This window comes from Equus caballus, chromosome 7, assembly GCF_041296265.1.
Source record: "Equus caballus isolate H_3958 breed thoroughbred chromosome 7, TB-T2T, whole genome shotgun sequence".
Lineage (NCBI taxonomy): Eukaryota > Metazoa > Chordata > Mammalia > Perissodactyla > Equidae > Equus > Equus caballus.
In genome coordinates this window covers 56,133,059-56,155,993 of record NC_091690.1, presented here as the reverse complement: position 1 = coordinate 56,155,993, position 22,935 = coordinate 56,133,059, and the positions used below count along the sequence as shown (strand labels likewise).

Below are 22,935 nucleotides of genomic sequence, written 5' to 3'. Positions count from 1 at the left end.
TGCCAGTGGAAATGGAAAATGGTACAGCCACTTTGGAAAACACCTTGGCAGTTCCTTAAAAAGTTAAACCTTTTAACTTTGGAGATAGCTATGGAGTTTCCTTATGACCCAGCAATTCCACTCCTAGGTATATACTCAAGAGAAATAAAAATGTATATCCACACAAAAACTTGTACACAAATGTTAACAGCATTATTCATAATATCCAAAAGTTGGAAACAACCCAAATGTCCATCAATTGATGAATGGATAAGCAAATGTGATACATTCATGCGATGGAATATTATGCAGCCATAAAAAGGGATGAAGTATTGATCCATGCTACAACATTGATGAACCTTGAAAGCATTATACCAAAGGAAAGAAGCCAGGTACAAAAGACCATGTATTGTATGATTCTATTAATATGAAATAATCAGAATAGTTAAATCTATGGAGACAGAAAGTAGAGTAGTGGTTGCTATGATAAGGAGGAATTGTGTAGTGACTGCTACTAGATATGGGATTTCTTTTTGAGGTGATGAAAATCTTCTGGAATTAGTGTGATGGTTGCACAACTTTGTGAATATACTAAAAACCAATGAATTGTATACTTTAAGGGTGAATTTTATGGTAGGTGAATTATATCTCAATTTAAAAAATTAGAAAGGAAAAGAAAGCAGAAATGACTACATTAATATCAGATAAAGTAGACACAATTGTTCATAGCTTTATTTGAAATAGCCCAAAACTGGAAACAACCAAAATGCCCCCCATATGTGAATGGTCAAACAAACTGAGGTAGATCCATATCATGGAATAATACTGGGCAATAAACAGGAGTGAACTATTGACACACACATGCACCTCAAGGGCATTATGCTGAGTGAAAAAAGCCAATCTCAAAAGGTCCTATTCTGTTTGATTCCATTTTATAACATTCTCAAAATGACAAAATTATAGAGATGGAAAACAAATTAGTGGGTGCCCGGGCTTAGGGATTGGGGGCGTGGAGGGGATGACTGTCACTACAAAGGCACTGGGAGATCTGTGGTGATGGGACGATTCTGTATCTTGATCGTGGTCGTGGTTACACAAATCTATACGTGTGATAAGACAGCATAGAACTGTACACATATATTGTACTGACGTCAATTTCTTGGGTTTGCTATTGTTTGATATAATTCAATAAGATGTAAATATTGGGGGAAACTGGGTGAAGAGGACCCAGAATCTCTCTGTAGTATCTTTGCAACTTCCTGTGAATCTATAATTATTTCAAAATAAAATATAAAAACGAAAAGCTTTTGTAAATAGTTATATAGAAATTTCCTCACAGGTGTTGATAGACCATGTTGCTTTTAATCTATTATTTGAAGATAGAACACAAAACAGAAAAAATAGTAGAGTCTAAGTTATAAAAATAATTTTGGTAAGAAAAAGATTATATCAATTTTGATATTTAAATTTATTTAAACATGAATAAGTAGACATTTTAAATTAAGTATCTTTTAAATTAAGTATTCAGTTTTCTTGAATAAAGTATGTGCTAGTTATTTTATGGATTGAGTTACTGAAATTAAAATTGTCAACACAAGATGGCACTAAATAAAAGTAAGAAAAAACTTGGTTTTTTTGAAATTATGAGCTTTGCTACATATGGCTAAAACAAAACTGAACAAAACACTTATCAAATGAATCATTGTTTGTGCAGTTAATGAAGTCCCAAATTTACATGAAAGCTGAATTGTGTTCAGCTTCAATAATTTAGTTTTAATAACTGGTTCTATCTTCACTAATTGGAACATTTAGGCTTTACTGCATTTTCTAATCATGACTTAAATTTTCAAAGAGGTACACAGGACAAGAACCAAAGAGAAATCAAGTTAGAAATAACCGGTAATAGTAAAGTGTTAGCATTCTCTATTTTTTTACAGTTTTCCAAACTAACTAATAGCTTTGAAAAACTGAGATTACACCAGATGAAACAAAATAAATTTCGACGAAAAGAATTACCACACCCCAAAGAAGAAACACCCTTTGAACTGAGCAATTTGAACCAGAAATTAGAGGTGAGCTGTGTTTTCCTACTTTCTTCCTGTCTATTAAAGATTGATTGTGGTCGTCGTGGGCTCTTTGTCTCTGGTGTACACAATGGCACGTACAGCTGTGGCAACAAACACTGTTACAAATCAACTTCTCATTGAATATATTTTCTCAGTGCACCTTCTCTTCAGGCACTTAGTGAATTAAAACATCACTTTGATTTATACATCTTTTATATATATCAGCATTTTTGGAGAGCCAAAAAAAAAAGGTTCAAAGAAACTGCAGCTGTTGAGTGAAATTGAAGGACATCCCTCGGGTCAGTTAAAGCGAATGTCTAATAAATCTTTTAATGGCTATTTAACTATTAGGTACTTAAATCCCAAAGACGCCTCATAACAGTTTTCAGAACCAGGCTTGAAGTTTCAGGGTTTTTTCTTTAAAGAGGTAGTGCCATTTCAATATAGCCACCCCATATCACCCGGAACTTCTAAAATCTCAGCCCCTAAAAAGGTTTACTGTGTCACAGATGCACGTATTCGTATCCCCTTAACCCTCCAACCTTAGGGAAAACAAACCACCTACTTTTCTTCCCTAGCTCTTGAGCATTTCTCCTATAGGTAATGTAGCAGTGGATAGATTCTGCTATAGATTCCTATCCTCTGGCCTTAGCTGAATTCCCAGGGCTGCTCAGTTGTTGTTTTTTAATTGACCTCAAGCTGACCCTTATCATGTTATCCCACTCAATTTCTTTCATTATTCAAGCCCTAAGCTCCAGCTTCCCCCAGCCGCCAGCCAATGCTATCAGTTTCTTCTACTTTGTTGATAGACACTGGTTGTGTACCTCCCAATCACCCAGGGAGAAACCTCTTAGGACTCTGACCTGTTCCTCTCTCTTATTCGTCATGTTCCAGCCCAGTTGGCCCCTTTCCCTTAGCTAATGAGTCTTAATCTCCTTCTTCCTCCTATCGAATGGTCATGGCCCCATTTCATTCTTTATCTTATTCTTCATTTAACAGTCCTTCTCAAACTTTTCCTCCGAAATATTTTCAAGAGCAAAAAATATATGGGATCACAGCCCTAAAACCAGCCTGTTGCAAGAAATTTGTTGGAAGTCTTGGGTTTTAGTTTGTAAATTTCTGCAAATTTTATATTCTACTGAATAATGAATGCACATTTTTTTTAATACAAAATTACTGTCGCTCAGTAAAGTTGACCCACTAGGAAAATGCACCATGTATAACCCCCCGGCTCTCGCAGTGGTGTAATTAGACTGGCTTCAGAAATATCCTGGTTGCACACAAGATGCACAGAGATGTGCACCGTAATATACATGTGCTTTCGGCAGAAATGCAGGGATCGAGTCACCGATTATCCGTTTGGTTGACTTCTCATGTGGTTTAGTGGGAGAACCACATTCATATAAATTGTTCAGACAAAGAAAAAGCCTTTAATTAATATTAAGTACTTTGTGTGTACACATTTTACATTTAGGAAACTAAATATTTACATAAAATATGTCTCATGAAATTATAGTGGAAATTAGTAGCAAAATATGACTTGAAATGTTTGTACTTATACAAAAATTTTTAAGCACATTATGTAGATACAGTTTAATCTGTGTAATTATGGAAACATTTCATGTACCTGTTTTACTTAGAGCCATCTGAAAAATTAATATGTAAGAGATGGACTGTTCTAGTTTTAGTCCACATCTAAGCATGTTTTTCCTTTGGGACAAACATTTCTACCCCAGTATAGTAATAGAGCATTGGGAAGCAGCATGCTGTCGTGGAAGAGCATGACAGTTTATAAGTTAAAGCAGGTCCTGACAGACTCGTTTATTTGCCCTATGACCTTCAGGCAGGCTGTTAACCTCACAGAAATTCCATTTTTTCACCAATAAATGGGGCTAAAAATATCTTATAGGTGACACTGTAGTCATGGAAGAAAAAATGTGTGTGCGTGTATTTAGATGCAGACTGAAGCGTGCAGGGGTGAAAATACATGAGGTCTGCAAGTTGCCTTAAAATACTCCAAAAAAAAGGATAGAGACTAGGCAAAATAAGGATGGGTTAAGCCGATGGTAGTTAAACTGGGTGAAGGGAGTTTGTTTTACTCTCTACTTTTATGTAAGTATGAAAACTTTCACAATAAAAAGTTAGAACTGTCTTACAAGTGGAGGTTTGTAGAGTCCCGGACATACGTGCAGTAGTCACTAAAGAAATGTTCATTCCATCTCTCAATATTTAGCAGAGGGATTAAATATATATATATAAAATGTAGTTTACACTAATTTTAATGACGCCGACCCACTGTCAACCTTAAAGACCCAAAGAAGGTTTTCCGGCCATGGAGGACTTAATCTGGAGGTTTAGGCAGGTCTATGAACTCCCTGGGACCCTCTAGATCTCTGCATGGCCCCATAGCTACTGGATATATTGTGCTTGCTCGGTAATCTTGAACCCAATACATCTGTAAGACCAAGGAAGCCAGGACTGTTATAAGCGCCTGCCGATATGTCTGACACACATTTCTAGCCTTGCTTGGCCTCATTCTTGGCCTCATTTCTACCTATTTTCTTCCTTTGTAAGGAATTGAGGTTAATGCTTCTGTGTGCTCCTAAAGCATGCTGGGAAATATTTATTTTCAAGATTGAGGTTGTTGGGTGGGTGATGCTAAATATTAATATTACCTGAAAGACATGAACTCTGTGTCAACCTTGCCCACATTTTGACTTCTGACTCCAAAGACTTCTTTCTAAATTGGAAGTAAACAGCAATTTTTTTTATCTACCTTGTATTGATTTGAATTGTTACCTATTTTCTACTAGAGCCTAGTTTTGCAAATTTGTCACTATTACTAAAGTCTCTGTCTTTGTGTATCTAACTTAAAATTGTTGAATGTTAGAATTGAAGTCAATAACTTTAAACTGACTATCTCAATTTATCTTAATAAATATATTCTATTTATCATAATATTTAAATATATATACTTAATATATATTTATATTATATATTTATATAAAAATATATAAAATTATTGTATGTTTAAAAGAGGGTCTAGCCATATTTCTCCAACCTTATTACCACCACTCAATTTCAGGTCACCTTTAATTACTGTAAAAGTGTCCTAATTTATAGCCTTCCTTCACTGATTGTTTTGGGACTTGTGAATTTATAAAATGAAAATTTCCCCACATGTTCTTTAAAATCATTTCTCTGTAGAAAATATGAAATGCCATTTCCTTCTCATTTTAAGCAAAAGGTAGTTTTTACTCTCTAAATTGGTGTATTTATTTACCAGCATAGCCAATCCAGTCATTTCAACCATCTTCAAAACAACACCAATCACTCTGGCTAAATGAACTATGTTCCAATTTGACACATTATTGGAGATGGCTGATGTAATCATGACATCCTCTGCATGGCTTTTATGTGACACTATCATTGTACTTACACTGTAAAATTATTTGTTCACATGTACATTTCCCTACTTTATTATATATTTCTTGATTTTTTTTCTTTCAAAAATGTGTTTCTTTTAATCATGAAATAGTTGTAAATTCTCTTCTCTCCACAGTACCTGCTGGGCACTAGGTGCTCAAATATTACTGAATTGATGGTGGAAATCAATACATGCATGCCATGTATCGATATACAAAAATATATAGGAATGGACTTAGTATCTGTAGAGTTTGTTTCCAACCATGTTGTTTTCTTTGCAAAATTTAGTGAGAAATGTTTAAATTCTAGGAAATATTAATACCATGCTTTTGTTTGTACAGTCGTGGAATATAAGTGGTGCCTGGCACTTTGTCAGGTACTCTGGGCAATACAAAAGTAATGAAACCCTTAAGTTGCTTACAACCTGGACAGAAAGATAAGATATAGAGGCCAGCCCTACCTAAGCAAAATTGAGAAGCAGTGAAGTCGTCTTTGGTGTTCCCAAAGCCATACCCTTTCTTCATGTTAAGTTGTGAGCAGATAATCATGCTCCATGAACACACTACTTGAGCAAGAACTTGAAGAACTGAGCATGCTGTATCAAGCCAGGTCCACTGCTTCCTCCCCAGGTTAACCCCGTTGGTACTGCCTGAATCGGGCCTGGGATGGTTGTTCTCTTCTCAGCAATGAGTGGATTTTGTCTTCACCTTGGACAGGAGCTTTGAAAGCCACAGGGGACAGAGTCACAAAATCAATCCAAGCCCCACACCCTAACAAAATAAGGGAGCAGCTTTGGTGACTGAGTGTAGAGAATGAAAGAAGGAAAAACACTTCTGGTGTCAGGTCAGGGAATAGAAGAGAAGTACTGGTTGATGCAAAAACTTGTTTGAAACTCCCTGGTTAGTAATCAGCATTCATTCTCAGAGAAACTTCTTACACTTTTAGCAAATAAAATGCTTAATTTTCTAATACAAGGATTAAGTTACAAATCCCATATTTTCCTAGCAAAAATTAGGCAATATATCTAATAGTAAATCCAAGATGAGTGATTATTACTTTTTTTGTTTTCCTAGTGGGGAAAGAATGTAATTACTTTTTTCTCAGAATGAAGATGTACAAATATAAAATGAATAATTTTCGTCAATTTATTGTTTGCCCCTCCATTTTTTTTAAAGGAATTTAGAACAAAGTCAAGAGAATGGGACAAGCAAGAGATACTATATCAGACTCATCTGGTTTCTTTAGATGCTCAACAAAAGTTATTATCTGAGAAGTGTAATCAGTTTCAGGTACATTATCTAATACCATCTTCGAAATTAGAAGAAATTAGAGGTTAAATATTACTATCTTTGCCATTCAGCATGTAGTCTTTTTACAGATTGAAATACCAACTAAGGGGAAATAACCAGAGTAGGTCCAACACTGGGTAAAGTCACAAGTGCATGAACCATCTGTATGGTGAATTTAGCCTACACGTCTCAAATGATGGTGCTGTTAAGAAGTTTACTGTTATTGTATCATTAAATTACATGTTGTTTCGCATGCCAATAGACAAGTCACTTAGAAAGTCTGAGATTGCTTGGTCTCTGCCCTCAAAAACGTTATAGCCCAGACACAGAGATAGTATATGTACAGATTTACAGATAATTAATGACAGGTGAGTGGAAAAAATCCAAATCATTTTAGAGGCCAAAGGAGTAAGAGAAAAATTTGCACTGAGATAGTCAGGAAACACATTCTCCAGCAGGGGTGAGACTGGGCCTGGACCTTGAAGAATGGATATATTTTGAGACAAGAGAGAATTTACTCCAAGTGGTGGAAATAACATGAGGGAAATCACTGAGGCAAGCGAGCAAAAGGCAAATTCTGGGATGGAAAATGGGCCAGTTGGCTGGAAGTCCAAGTGGGAGGTGGGGAGGGGTAGTGGGCGGTAAGCCTGGTGCGTTGGATATAGATTGTGATACGCCTTAGAGGCTTGGCTAAGGAGTGTGGAGTTTTTATTAAATTCGATAAGAAACTACATTTTTTGTTTGATAGACTTATTCTTCATTCTTTAAGTTATTTAAATTATATGTTATACCTGTTCCCTGAATTCAACAGTACAAGATAATCTAATGTGAAATTAATAGCCTCATCCCCTACTCCATTCTTATCCATTTAATGTAAACACTGTTAACGGTTAGGTGTTTATCTTTACATGCTTTTTCTTTTGTTTGTACAAACATGTAAATATATATTTATGTGAAAGTTAAATATTTTTCCTTTTTAAAAATTTGCTTTTTTACTTAATAAGCCATGGATATCCTTTCAAGTCACTGCATAAAATTCTACTTAATTCTGCATAATATTTCATAGTATATAGTATGTATACCATATATTTAATAATATATAGTAGATATGCCATAATTCTTTCAATCAATTCCTTATTGATGAACATTCAGGTTGTTTCCTGTTTTCTGCTATTACAATATTGTAAAAAGTATCTTTGCATATACTTCTTTACATACTAATACTTTCCTTTTGTTAGATAAAAATCCTAGAAATAGTTGTTGAGCCAAAGAGTTTGTCCATTCAAATTTTTAATAAATACCAGCAGATTACTTCCCAAAAGGTTATTGTAATTTACAATTCATGAACAGGCAATGGGAGTACACATACTCTCACCAGCAAGCAATGTTATCAATCTTTTGATGTTTACCAACTTGATAGTCTGAAAGCATATTAGTCTCATTTGCTTTGCATTTCTCTGACTGCTTATAAGGTTGAGCATCTCTTCATATGCTTCTTAGCCTTTTTCATTTCCTTTTCTGCGAACTGCCTGTTCATAAACTTTGCCCATTTTTCTTTTGTCTTGTCTTTTTCTTCTTGATGCATAGAAGTTTCTGTACATCAGAAATTGTTAACCTTTGTTATATGTGTTGACAACTGTTTTCTATAATCCAGTTGTTTTTGTTTTATTTTGCTTATTTTGTTTATTTTTGGTCATAGAGACATTTTCAAAATTGTGCAATTGAATCCATAATTTTCCCCTTTTTATATCTTTGAGATCGTCTCCCTTGCTGAATAAGAATTCCCTACCCCAAACCCTACCCTACTCTACATCTTTGCTCTGAGGTTTTACAAATATATTTTCTCTTTATGCTGTCTGAAATTGAGGTTTTAGAATAAACACAAGACTGAATTACAAAGGGCAAAGCTTCATTATCTCATAAGGTATTTAAAGATGTTCTTCCTAATTCTTTTCTAGCATTCTTGACCTGTATGATAGTCTCCATTTAATTGACACAGTTTTCATATTTCTCAGAAACAGGCACAAAGTTACCAAACTCAGCTAAATGGTAAAAAACAGTGCATAGAAGACAGCAGCTCTGAAATTCCTCGGTTGATGTGTGAGCCAGATCCCAGCTGTGAAACCAATGAAAGAGATGAGTTCATTATCGAAAAATTAAAATCAGCTGTGAGTGAAATAGCATTAAGCAGGAATAAGTTACAAGATGAAAATCAGAAGCTCTTACAAGAACTGAAAATGTACCAAAGACAGTGCCAGGTGAAGATTTATTTATTTTTCCATTGATACTGCCCATGAGTTGTATAAATGATGACTCAAAATGTATATGGATTAGAAAGCTAATTTTACATTACATGTGTAAATTCAGCTCGTATTTCCTCTCAGTAAGTAACTCTTACTTAATGAGTAAATCCAGTAATCCCTTAGGTACTTTACCCCACTCAAGTGCACTTTGGTTCTGCAGTGGCATAATAATAATGTATTACCAGGGCAGTATAACAGCGGGAACTTACAGATGTCTGTGCCTGAAAACATGACCATTTAGCCACACACCACCCTCTGTCCCCACTATTCATTCTCTCTGAACCTGTGCCTCTTTGACTCACAGGAATCTTGGGTTGGAGATCGATCAACAGTCTAATAACCTTAGTGAGAGGCATGGGGGTCAATCCCTATGACTTATCATTGTTTAACTTTTCATAATCATTTACCAAGCAGTGGCCTGGAGGTTTGTGTGTGTTGTTTTTTGGGGGGGTGGGCGGCGGTAACTTCCACATTAGCAGATGTGATTCATGGTTTTGCCAGCAGTAATTTTTTTCTTACTTCAAAAATCTTTTTTTTTTTGGTCTCTCTGCTCTTTGTAACCACTAAGAAGGTTATACAGCATTCATCAATATGGGTCATTACCAATTTCTTTACTAAATATGTATTTCTTATTCACAGATATCCCAGTTACTTGAGACATTCTTTAGTTTTATCTCCCATTCTAGGTCCCATGTCCCACCTCCAAACATTCAGCTTCTTTCAACCAATTCCTCTGTGTCAGTTGGCCCATTTCTTGCCGCCCGCTTTTCCCTCCCCATGCTAAGGTAGTCTTTCTCAGGTCACTGTCTGGGCAACTCCTCTAAGGTTTTCCACCTCAGGATCTTCTGCCACTTGAACTCGCAGGGTCATTTCCTAGTCTTACGCCAACTCCTGCTTCTCCCATCCTGCCACATTGTCTATGGGATCGTATGGGGTTAGTTCTTTAACTTCTTTCTTGGCCAGCGTATACTCTTCTCTGTTCCTCTTTCCCCCAGTTTGCAAGAGGACAGAACACAAAGCTCCCAGCTTCTCCTACTGCGTGGCATTTCTGAAAGAAGTACATCTCCCCCCCTCCCAAATTCTAGCTTTGTTTGGGGAGGGGGATCTTATTCTAATACAAATTAGAAATCAGCTGTAAGCAAACAAACCAAGCTAAGCCACAAATACTAAACACTGAGGAAGCTATACATTTGCTAGAAATAAAAAGGTATTGCTGATGTTTTCTCTGGCTTTGCTGTAATATAAATGGGATTAGCCCTTACTCATCTGCCCTAGAGGTTGTGTCAGGTGGTGTTGAGTGTTCAGCTTTCCAGTCAGCCCACCCAGTCCTGTTGGAGGTAGATTTGCACGACTGCTGGTCCTGATGGGATTCTCTCCCTCTCAGGGGCTGCTTCCCACACATCTCCCTGGGTATGGGACGTCAGTCCTGTCTCTGGCCCTGATTTACACCTGATCTTAACCAAAAGGCCGAGAAGCGATCTGGCCCTGATTTAAAGACAGCTTCACTTACATCATGCAGCTGTCTTTGTACTGCTGGAGTCTACACCAGGATCACAATCAATAAATAAGGAGGTTATTTTTCTGGGTACTTCCAAAATAATCTCATCTGGTTTCAGGTTATCCTGCATAGACTAAAGACTTCTCTTTGTCCCTTTTTGAGGTCTTTTTGGTTCTGGTCTCTAGAAATCTCTTTTCTGCTCGGACCTGTTTTGTTCTGTTCTCTTTAGTTTGCCTGAAACATATTTCCTTAGCGAGTCCAGTTATGAAGTCTGGTTCTGCCCTTCAGTGAGGTCCAGCTTCTTCACTAACATCAGTTCCTCTTAATCTCCCTCAAAAGAATTCTGTTTGGACTGATTACAGCATGTAAGAACATCCTCTTTCACAGGCTGAGGTTCAGTTTTTGGTTCTTGGCTCACTTGTAGAATAGAAATCACTACTCTTACCCTTTTCTAGAAAGAGCCTCTGTTCTCCTCTCTTGGCAGCATGACTGGCTTTCTCTGTAATGCTTTCCTTGACCAGCCCCACCTTGCTCCTTCTTAGAACTTTATCTTTTATACTTTTCCAGGAAGTAAGTGGCAGAGTCTTGTTAAAAGAAGGAATATTGCAAATAGAGGAAGAGTGTACATTGAGAAACATTAGTAAATTAACATCCTGGGTTCAGATTATTATCTCTACCCTCTCTCCAGGTAAATACCGTAAATCTGTACTTCCCACGCTTATCACACTGACACACTCCTATTGACAAGAAGAGACAAAGTGCAACCTGGGAGTCTGAACGTGTAGCAGGAAGTTAAAGGACTCGAACCACCTAATGACCAAGGCCACCCTATCTTGTAACAATTTCATTTAATTGATTTACCCTCCTGCCCCAAGTCCAACAGGATATGACTCATCTCCTCACCCAAGATCTCTACCAACTTCCCGGGGCTTACCTGCACTCCTGAGAAGGCTCTATAGATTGTCTCGCTAAGGAAAGTCCAGTTACCCACTGTGACTTTTCCTTATGTATACATATATTAATGTACTTGATAATTGATTAATGTTCCTGAATATATACTAACAAAAGCCCAGCTATTCATAGAAGTCAATATAATTTTGAAATATTTTTATTGATATTTATACTAAAGGTTATAAAATAACAGTACTAATTGCCTAATAGTTATGACTTTCCTTTAAATCAGTGGCTGTCTACTGGGTGATTTTGCTCCAGGTGACACTTGGCAATGCCTGGATACGTTTTTGGTTGTCACAACAGGGGAAAGGGGTGCTATTGGCATCTAGTGGGTAGAGGCCAGGGATGCTGCTGAGCATCCTGCAATGCACAGACAACCCCCACTACAAAGAATTATCCGGACCAAATGTAAATAGTGCTGAGGTTGAGAAATCTTACTTTAAATTTTGAAATGTTATTTTTCTCATATTCTTCACTACTAATTCTCTAACTCTACTTTGTAATGTTTTCCATAGTTAGTGATAAATTTTAATATGACTATCATTTACTTATCCACCAGTTTCTGTAAGTTTACCAGATATTTTTGCAAATTTTTGTTCATTTAAAAAAATAATTTAATTATTCTTGAATCTAGGAACATTATTAAATTTAAACTAAGAATCTCCATTTTATACTTTACAAAGGAATCACATGTATTAAAAAACAGATCAATTATTCTGAAGTATGTTTCACACACACACCAAAAATATGTTATAGTTCTAATGAAAAGATTTTTGAGAGGTAATTTGCTTCAAAAACTTCAAGGTGTCTAAAGGATAAGATTTCTACTTCCAAGAAAACATTTAATTATTTTTGATTCATTTAGGGAAAAACAAGCAGAAAATAATGCTTTTTTTTGGCCTTTTCTGTTTTATTTCCAAATTCTACTTACGTTTCATTCTTTTGCTTTAGAATCAAAAGTAAATGAGAAGATATCAGTTATTTACTATTTGATAGCTGATTTGAAATTTTAAAATAACTACTTCTCTCAAACCATTAGGCAAATTTCTAACTAAACAGATGGGCCTTAAACTTGTTTTATTCAAAATTTATATTTTACCAAATGGGAATAATTAGAGGGAAATAATCATTGTAACCAGTGCATGTACTCAGAAAGAAGTTTCTCTTCTCTTTTTTGCAAAACTATCATATGACAGTGTTCCACATCTTGCACATGAATTTAAAAAGACAACCATTTCAGTTTGAATTACTGTCACTAATTATATATAAAATTCTCTTTAGTTTAGAACACAGTTTAGTGCCAGATGCATCTGAATTTTCACATGAATCACATCCTCTCACTTTCTTTCTACAACCTGAAATGTGTCAGTATACATATTAATTCCACTGCATATATTTATGTACTATGCTGCACTACACTTATATGTTTTAAATGTGCGATATTTCTCACTGGAGGTTAATGACAAAAATAAATTGTTCTGCATTTTTCTAATATCTATGCCCAAAAAATGACCTTTTTGGTTTGCTTGTTAATGTGTCATTAAGGTACTAGAGCAACACTGTCCAATAGAAATATAATGCAACCTACAAATATGATTTAAATTTTTCCCATAGCCACATTAAAAGAATAAGAAATGGGTGAAATTAATACATAATAGTAATATATTTTATTCAACACAATATATATCCAAATTATTATCATTTCAACATGTAATCAATGTAAAAAATTATTAATGAGATATTTTACATTTCTTTTCATACTAAGTCTTCAAAGTCTGATGCGTATTTTACACTTAGAACATCTCGATGCTAAGTAGTCACTGGAAATCCCTGATCCGTGTTTAGATTTTGTAAAATTTACAGTTAAAAAAGTTGGTTTATATGCCCAAGTTGTTCCAGACAAACTTGAAAGTGTTCCAATAACTGGATCAAGTACCAAAGAATCGTTTCCCTGAATATTTGCATCCTCATTGACAAATAATTGATTTGACTTTTATGCAAAAGCTTGCCAATTCTAAAGCTACATGTAAGTTAAATAAATTCACTAATTTTTGTGTCAGCTCAGTAGTATTAACATTGAATTCAGAGATATTGCAGAAGTTAAATAACAACTGTCACTTTATCAATATCAACAAAGCCTCTTTTTTTGTACTTTTATAGTCAATTTACATAATCCTGTGAATTATAATTAAAATATATATATATTTTTTAAGATTTTATTTTTTTCCTTTTTCTCCCCAAAGACCCCTGGTACATAGTTGTATTTTTCTTCGTTGTGGGTCCTTCTAGTTGTGGCATGTGGGACGCTGCCTCAGCGTGGTTTGATGAGCAGTGCCATGTCCGCGCCCAAGATTCGAACAAACGAAACACTGGGCCGCCTGCAGCGGAGCGCGCGAACTCAACCACTCGGCCACGGGGCCAGCCCCTATAATTAAAATATTTGGCATATTCATTCATGTTAGAAAAATGTGTCAAATCATTATTATTGATGTGTATTACAAAAAGTTTCAATTTTAGCATAAATTCCTCTGCCTGTATAGCTAGATCACAAGTAAACTTTTTTTTCCCCTTAATGATATCTCCAAATGTCACTCTTACAGGTATTATTTTCTAATAACAGTAAACAAATGGACTCTATTATTATTATATTTTACAGAATTTCAGTTAACTCTAGCCTTTGGTGACACTACATTTCATTGGCCTGGAGTTAGAGCCCTTTTGTGCCCCCCACCTTCCCCAAGTGAAGGCAGGCCCACTTTTCTACATGCAGCTTCGTGTTCGATTGCTCCCTGGTGGCAAACTTTCCAAGCAGGGAGTCCAGATAGTGCCTTCTTCAATTGGGCAAAGTAATGGATGACATTTGCATCAACTTACTTTGTCTTTCTACTTGCTAATCTATTGTTTCACATTTCTTTTGTTTATTTTGAAATTTTAACCTCATCTGAAAAATCCTCACTGGTTGAAACAGGGACTTTATCTAAACAAATCTTTATTCAAACAAGTCTATTAAATCACTTATTTGAATATATTTTTATACTTATTTCCAAGTCAGCCAGGAACATCTGGGCCTAAAGTGTTGCAATTAGGTCCTTCACTGAAACCAGGTCTCTAGTTCTCATGGAAAATAATATATATTTAAGGCTTTGGTAAAAAAAAGTTCATCTGGAAACTCGTATGTCCTATACTGTCTACACAATTATATTTCTAGCCTTTGTGAATTTTTGGATAAGAATTAATAAGAAAACCTATGTCCACATAAAAGCTTGTACATGAATTTTCATGGCAGAATTATTCATAATAGCCAAAAAGCAGAAACACCCAAATGTCCATCAATTGATGAATAAATAAATAAAATGTGGTATAGCCATACAGTTAAATAGTATTGATCAATAAAAAGGAATGGAGTACTGACACGTGCTGCAACATGGATGAACCTTGAAAACGTTATGCTAAGTGAAAGAAGCCAGTCACAAAAGGCCACGCATTGTATGATTCCATTAGTGTGAAATGTCCAGAAGAGGCAATTCCATAGAGACAGAATATACGTTAGTGGTTGCCAGGGGCTGGGGGAGGGAATGACTGCTAATGGGTATTGGGTTTATGTTGGGAGTGATGAAAATGTTCTGCAATTAGATAGTGGTGATACTTGCACCACTTTTGTAAATATACTAAAATCCGCTGAACTGTACACTTTAAGTGGGTGAATTTTATGGTATATGGATTATATTTGAATAAATCTGTTATTGATATATATAAAGAATTTTTTAATAAATTATATTTTAAAAATATCTATAGTGTTTCCTACAGCCTTTTGTAGCAGAGGAAACTCCTGCCTCTAGGATACCCCACCCTGTCTTTACCAATAAGTTACAGGTCTGTTTCACTTACGATTTTGTGTGAAACAGATTATTTTTGCATCTTGAATGTTCTAACTGGACTAGTAGACAAAAGATCTGGATTTTTCTGTTCCATAATCTGCTACTTATGAGCTGTGTAACTTTGGACCAAGTCTGCCTCTCAATTGCCTCATCTATAGAAATGGCAGTGGATTTGATGACCTGGGGCAGGCATACTTAAAAACCATTAATTTCCCTGTATAACTGAGCAGGAGAGACCTGATGATATGGAAGGACTCTGCCATCGCTCTCTCCAGAGAACAGCCAAGTACTGCTGGAGAAAATCACTCAACAGGTCATGGTCACAAATGTCAAATGAGTATTCAACACTGCCAGGAATCCTACCATGTTGCTCCAATCAGCGAACTCTCTCATCCCCATTGCAGGCTACTTAAACTCTCCACTCTCAAAAATCACTCCCATACCCCCACCTTGGCCTCTTCTTCCAGTGATGTTGCCTTTTTACTTCACAAGGAAGATAGAAGCCAAGAGATAGCCACTGTCTTATCTCCCGATATCCGAATGCATATGCTTGTCTACATTCCATCTTCCTTCTTTCCTGCTGCAAGAGCAGAGGGACCCTTTTGCTTTAGGCAATTCTTCCACTTGTGCTTTGGGACCCACCCCACCCACCTTCTCAGGAACCTGACACCATTACTATTAGCCCTTCTTTCTCCTAACTGGGTCCTTCCCAACAGCTTTTAAATTTGCTCAAGCCTATCCTATTAACAAAATAAAACTCTGGCCTCACAGGATTGCTGGTGTTTCTAGTTACCAGCTAAAGTAGGGCTCCTCTTGGGCAATAGTGGAGCCATAACCCATGGTTTCTATTTCACTTTGTTGGTCAACATTGAAATTAGATTTTTCTTGGCTATCTTGTTTAAATTGGAAATTATTTGCATTAATTCAAATTTGATGCACTGATATTTTACTCACGTTTCCCTCTTTCAAATGTACCTAGTGTGACCACATTTGTGTGATTATTTGATTATTCTTTGTCTTTTTCACTAGACTGCAAGCTCACTGAGGACAGATTCTGTGTCTGTATCCTCAGGACTGAGCTCATCATAAGAGCTCAGTAAATATTTGTTGAATAAACGAATAAAGGAATGAAATTCTGTAAGACAGAGCCAGCAAAGGACTAAATATCGGTTCATTTGAAATTAGGCTGGTTCATAGGTGTTAAATATTTTTAAATGTATTATACATCATGGTATCTACATGTGAGGATTGCAAATGTTTGATGTTTCTATTTAGGCCATGGAAGCAGGACTCTCAGAAGTGAAAAATGAGTTACAGTCACGTGACGATCTCTTGAGAATTATAGAAATGGAGCGGTTGCAGTTGCACAGAGAATTATTAAAAATAGGCGAGTGCCAAAATGCTCAAGAAAATAAAAAAAGGTATATTCTTTATATTCAGCAGCCTGAGAAAAACTGTTCAAACTATGATGTGTGAATATTTTCTAAAGTTTTATATTTGAAACTGAATAAAAAGTCTGTTTCCTATTAACATGCTGTTAATTATTGGATAATGTTAGGTATTAAAAATAAAATTAGTGATTATTTTTCTTCAAAATTAATATCTTTACTTACCTAGAAAATCATATCCTGTTCTGATTCATGGATACTTGTGTGACACACTGGGTCAGAAATTTTCTTAGAACTTTCATTCTTCAGGATATTGTAAACAATATTATAGTTTAGAGCTGGTATTTAATTATATATGTTGATAAATAAGATTTATTACATATTTTTTCAAATGCTTTTCTTTTTATTGCCTGTAAACCTGTTATTAACTTTTTCACTTGTAAATATTGTATTTATTTTGGCCTCCACTCTCACCAGCTTGTCAATTCCATTAAGGGTTTTGTTAGAACAGATTTTTTTTTCTCTTTGACAATCAGACAGATATTGCATACTCCATAACCACAAAGGAAATGGAACTGCTGAGGATTATTAAATGTTTATGCTTGTGAATAGACAGTTTGACTGTTCTAAACATTCATTGCTGTTCTAATTCTCATTAGAACTTGAATCCTTTTCAAATCTGAAGGCTAATGCCAGACCAATAGCAGGATTTTAAAAACTGAATAGCCAAATGGTGAGGGATATTTTATTGAAAGATGATTACGTTGTTTTAAAGGCAATAATTATTTCTTCAACGTTGTGGGAGCTGCTAGCATTTCTTTGAGGTCTACACTTAACAACAAATGGGAAATTAAGGTCCCTAAAAATGACTTGTTGTGTGTCTCACCAAGGATGGTAGAATGCCTATTAGCCAGTCAGCATTTTGTTTTGTTTTGTTTTGAGGAAGATTAGCCCTGAGCTAACTATTGCCAATCCCCCTCTTTTTGCTGAAGACTGGCCCTGAGCTAACACCCATGCCAATCTTCCTCTACTTTATACATGGGATGCCTACCACAGCGTGGCTTTTGCCAAGTGGTGCCATGTCCACACCTGGGATCTGAACTGGTGAACCCCGGGCCACCGAGAAGCAGAACATGCAAACTTAACTGCTGCGCCACCGGTCCGGCCCTGGTTCCAGTCAGCATTATTGAGTGCTCCATGTACAAGCTATATATCATTGTCACCGATCATTAATAAGTCAACTGGAAATATACTATATGCAAAGCACTTTTCTAGTGTGGTGAGTTGGTAATAGCTTTGGTTTTGTGAAGAGCATTGGAGGTGCTTTCTATGGAGCTATCTCACAAGGCCAATCCTGCATTCCAGACATTGCCAACTCTCCTTCAATAGGTGATTTAATCCAAAATTTTGCTGTTATTTGTATCTTTGGCCAATACAACTCTTTTGTTATGCCTGATTGCCATCCTCTTATTAAGTTGGTATTTATTTTGGTCTCCAAACTACACCTTTCTCATTTGGAGGGTATTCCTCAGTTCTAGTATTCTGAAATTTGATGAAAAGATAGATACTTAACTTTTCACAGCTGCCATTGTATTTTAGACTTTAGGCATAGATTTCTCAGCTTTCATCTTTCCCATTGAAAGTTTCTTTTTTTTTTTAAAGATTGGCCTTGAGCTAACATCTGTTGCCAGTCTTCCTCCTTTGTTTTTTCTTGTTCTCCCCAAATCCCCCAAGTATATAGTTGTATATTCTAGTTGTAGGTCCTTCTACTTCTAGCCATGTGGGACTCCACCTTAGCGTGGCTTGATGAGCGGTACTAGGTCTGCACCCAGTATCAGAACCAGCATGACCCTGGGCTGCTGAAGTGGAGCATGCAAGTTTAACCACTCGGCCCAGGGCCAGCCCCTCCCATTGAAAGTTTCTAATCCTTTCAGTTTGTTCTCATATGAATGTGGTTCTATCCTCTTTATTGGCTTAGTTTCTTTTATTTGGACTCTGTTTCTTCTTTACAGCTGTTTTAAGGTAAAGCAGCCCAAACTAGTAAGTGTACATGCATGACAGTTTTATAGAAGTAGGAATGTAATGTTTTTATTCATTTTCAGAACCTTTCTCAATAATGCTAAGATTTTGTTAGCTTTTTCCTTTTTTTAGTTGCAGAAGCACCTTGGGCTGATATGTTCTGAGAGTCATTAAAAATAATTCCAACAGGGGCCAGCCCCATGGCCTAGTGGTTGAGTTCAGCATGCTCTGCTTTGCCGTCTGGGTTTGGTTCCTGGGCACGGACCTACACCACTCATCAGTGGCTGTGCTGTGTCAGTGACCCATGTATAAACTAGAGGAGGATTGCTACAGATACTAGCTCAGGGAAAATCTTCCTCAAGCAAAAAAAGGAAGATTGGCAACAGATGTTAGCTCAGGGTGAATCTTCCTCAGCAAAAAATAGTAATTCCAACATTCTTTTCCTACATGACAAATGATAATTCCTTTATATATTTATATTAGCATTTTATATTAGCATGATTATTGTTTTCTTCTTTGAACTTGTCCACATTGAAGTTTGACATTTGTTCCATTCACTCACTGAAATTTACAAGTTTATCATGAGGTTTTTACCATTCAGTTCAGTGTCCCACTCCCTGAAACTGATTAGGGAGAATTGAAACATAGGAAATTTCATTTTTCACCTCTTCCAAATCATAGCGAATAAGAAAAATGTAATACTGATCCTGAAATAATGTTTTAAGAGAATATTGGATAAAATGTTCACAATATACTACTGACTGGGAAATGAAAGGGGACTGAAAAATAATGTGTACAGTACATTCTAATTGTATGGGAAACATGAATGTATTTATACACATATGCATAGGAAAAAAAGACAATATACACAAAAATGCTAACAATGGTCTTTCCTGGATGACAACATTCAAGCAGTATATACTCTGATATACTCTGTTTTCTACAGTTAACATATATATATATATATATATATATATATACACGATAAGCAGATAAAAGCAATCCAGTCTAGACATGTGTACCTCAGGCATATCACAATTTTTTTTTTTTTTTAAGATTTTTTATTTTTTTCCTTTTTCTCCCCAAAGACCCCTGGTACATAGATGTATATTCTTGGTTGTGGGTCCTTCTAGTTGTGGCATGTGGGATGCTGCCTCAGCGTGGTTTGATGAGCAGTACCATGTCCGCGCCCAGGATTCGAACCAACGAAACACTGGGCCGCCTGCAGCGGAGCGCGAGAACTTAACCACTCGGCCACGGGGCCAGCCCCCATATCACAATTTTTACCTTTAAAAGATCCCTGTACTTTCAGTCTTTACATTAGTTATTTCCCTATTATTAGTCAGATTTTGTTTTGTTTTGTTTGTTTGTATGGTGTAAGTTTTTGATTTGTGGAATCGTTTAAAAACTTCTTTGGAAATCTGAAATTGTACTCGCAGGTGGGTGCATTCCTCCAAATGCTGGACTCTCCCAGATTAGTCCAGCATTAGAAAGCATGCTTGCCTGGTTATCTTTATTTTTCCAACTTCCCTGATGTGGAAATGAACATTACCTGCTTATGCTTCCTGTGGAAATTGTACTTTTTATACTAGTCTCTGCTTTTCCCCTCTAGTGTCCACATGTAGTTGCAATTCCATTTTATAAATTGAGCAGCAAGAGAATGTATTTGAGCTCTCTCTGGGTGGACTGTCAGATTTAATCATTTTGGATCACTTTTATGGAGTAGTTGCTCCCCTTGGATTTCCCCTTCCAGGATGTAGAAGCAAGTCAGGTGTATTTCCTTTTTTTAATGGGTTCCCAAGTTATCTTATGATAAAAACAGCCTTTTCTTCTTATCCAAAAATCTTATCTACATACGCAAACCCAATATTCTGTCAATTTTTAATGTATAATTGAAATTCCATATTAGTTGCTACTTTATTTTTCTTTTTTTTTTGCTGAAACCATTTGCACTCAGTTAAATATGTAAATACTTATGGGATCTGAATATATTAGAACTTGCAATTTCTATAACTAGAAATGTTTCCAACAAACTAATAATCTGTCTCTGCAGCCTACAATGGTCTAAATTAACAATATAATCATAACAATGTATCAAGGTAAGCTTAATTTTTACTCATTTTAATTTGTAGACTTGAGTTGTCTTATTCACCTTCTATTAAAGAACCAGAAAGGAAAAGGAAAGAGCTGTTTTCATTGACCCCAGATCAACCAAATCATGAAAAAGAATTGAACAAGGTATGGAATATAATGAGCTCCATTCTTCCAGGTAGATCTGAAGTCTTTGAATACAAAGGGGGAAAATAATCTTCCTTCTCACTCCCTTCTTTTTCCTTCTATATTTTCTCCTAATAAAATGACTTGCAAAGCTGCTAATTCTAACATTTTTCTGTGCAATGCTATAAAAAACACAAACCTTAGGTCCTCGCTCTGCCACTGGGAGACTGCCTGTGAGCTGTGGAGGGCCTGTGGCTCCGTGAGAGGGAGCTTATAGCAAGCAGTGTGAGAACACAGACTCACGCACTCAACCATGTGTTAGGTGCATAAGCTTGGGGAAGCTGCCTGTGCAAGTTGGGGGTCCTTATTGCTAGGATGGGGATGAGATAATTAGTACCTACATCATAAAGTTGTGATGAGGATTAAATGAGCTAATAGTAGCTGTTCCCTAAATAGCACTTAGCATGTGCCAGGAGCTGTTGTAAAGGCTTAACTAATCCTAATTCATTTATTCCTTACAACCATTTTATGAAATAGGTACTAATATTATTCTCTTTTTACATTTGACTAAACTAAGGCACAGAGAAGTTAATGATTTCCCCCAATATCACACACCTAATAAGTGGCAGCAGCCAGATTTGAATCCAGGCCATCTGGCTCCAGAGTCCATACTTTTCCTTTAAGTTAAAATCTGTAAAATAATGCATGTCAAGTGCATAGAACAGGGCCTACCTAGCTCAGAGGAAGCACCTAGTAAACTTGGCTGCTGTTGTTATTGGTTACGCCACATGTTGTCACTGAGCACCGAGCATATGCCAGGTACTCTGCCAGGAGCTAGGAGTACAAGGATGAGTAAGACCTGGGCACTGCCTTTAAAGACCTTGTGATTCTCAACTCTCCTACAAAAAGTATATTCTCCTTTCCCCCTAGTAAAATCCAGGAATGGCTTTCTTTCCATGGGTTTGTCATGGCTTCTATCCAGATCTCTGGTCTTTAGGTTTCAGGATCTCAGAGAATATTCAATGCTATATAATCTAAACAATTGTTAAAAGGAGGAAGAACCTGGGTGTGGCTTTGAATTATCATCTAGTGCCCAGCACAGGGCCTGGAACACAATAGGTGAAAATATTTAGAGAATGAATTAATTAATATTAATGCTAAGGTCTCCTATAATTGTACAGGGTCATAAATTCAGCTGTTATTTGTATAAATTCCACAAACATTTATTGAGCATGTAGTAGGACTATAGCTATTCTGCTTATTTCTGTAGGAAATTCAGTGACGTCAAAGACAAATCCTGTTTCCCAAAGAGTTGATTGTCAGGCAGCTATTAAGTGTAGAAAAGGTGTTACGAATTAATGATCATTTTCCTTATCTTTTTCACATAATCACACAAAACTAATTTTACTGATATTTAAAAATATAACTTTAAAAGACTGCTCCTTACTGGTGTCCCCAGTGAAAGCATTACAATAAAAGGTTCATTAGAGCCACCTAAAGTATAATTACATTGTTCTTAACCTCATAAATTTAGAGAGAGTAATAAAACTTTGAGTAATGTAAGGAATCTACTGATTTTGCACAGTTTTGATATGGAAGGAGAGAATACAGGCACAGATCTCATTACAGGCTCTAGGAGACCTCTAGATAATGCATTGCTATGCAGAAAAGCTAACATGAATTGTGTATAAATAGCTCTAGCTTCCAGGAAGTGTTTGTGGAGAGTATTTTCATTCTCTTGCAATAAAACCAACAAGAGCCATGTATTATGGCTCTTGCAAGTGTTTTAGTTCTTTCTCTTTTTTTCAATATAGAATGATTTTTAGTCATTTATTTTGTGATAAAATTGACATTTTTAATAAAGCCAAAAGTCATTTAGAGCTGAGTAAATTAATCTCATTTAGAAAGAAGCTTTGCA

At 36.1% G+C, this 22,935-nt stretch overlaps 1 protein-coding gene across 10 annotated transcripts in view; it reads left to right on the top strand.

Annotated features, from left to right (window-relative positions):
* The window catches only part of DEUP1 (deuterosome assembly protein 1), a 94,669-nt gene that overhangs the window by 29,885 nt on the left and 41,849 nt on the right, over positions 1-22,935 (top strand). For 6 of the 10 annotated variants that reach the window (XM_023645570.2, XM_023645564.2, XM_070273201.1 and 3 more), the window contains 5 exons: positions 1,917-2,051; positions 6,647-6,760; positions 8,776-9,018; positions 16,669-16,814; positions 20,933-21,038. In XM_023645570.2, coding sequence (XP_023501338.2) covers positions 1,917-2,051; positions 6,647-6,760; positions 8,776-9,018; positions 16,669-16,814; positions 20,933-21,038 — 744 coding nt within the window. The remainder of the gene's footprint in view (positions 1-1,916; positions 2,052-6,646; positions 6,761-8,775; positions 9,019-16,668; positions 16,815-20,932; positions 21,039-22,935) is intronic. The other 4 variants (XM_070273203.1, XM_023645573.2, XM_070273202.1 and 1 more) reach the window with 2 other exon arrangements.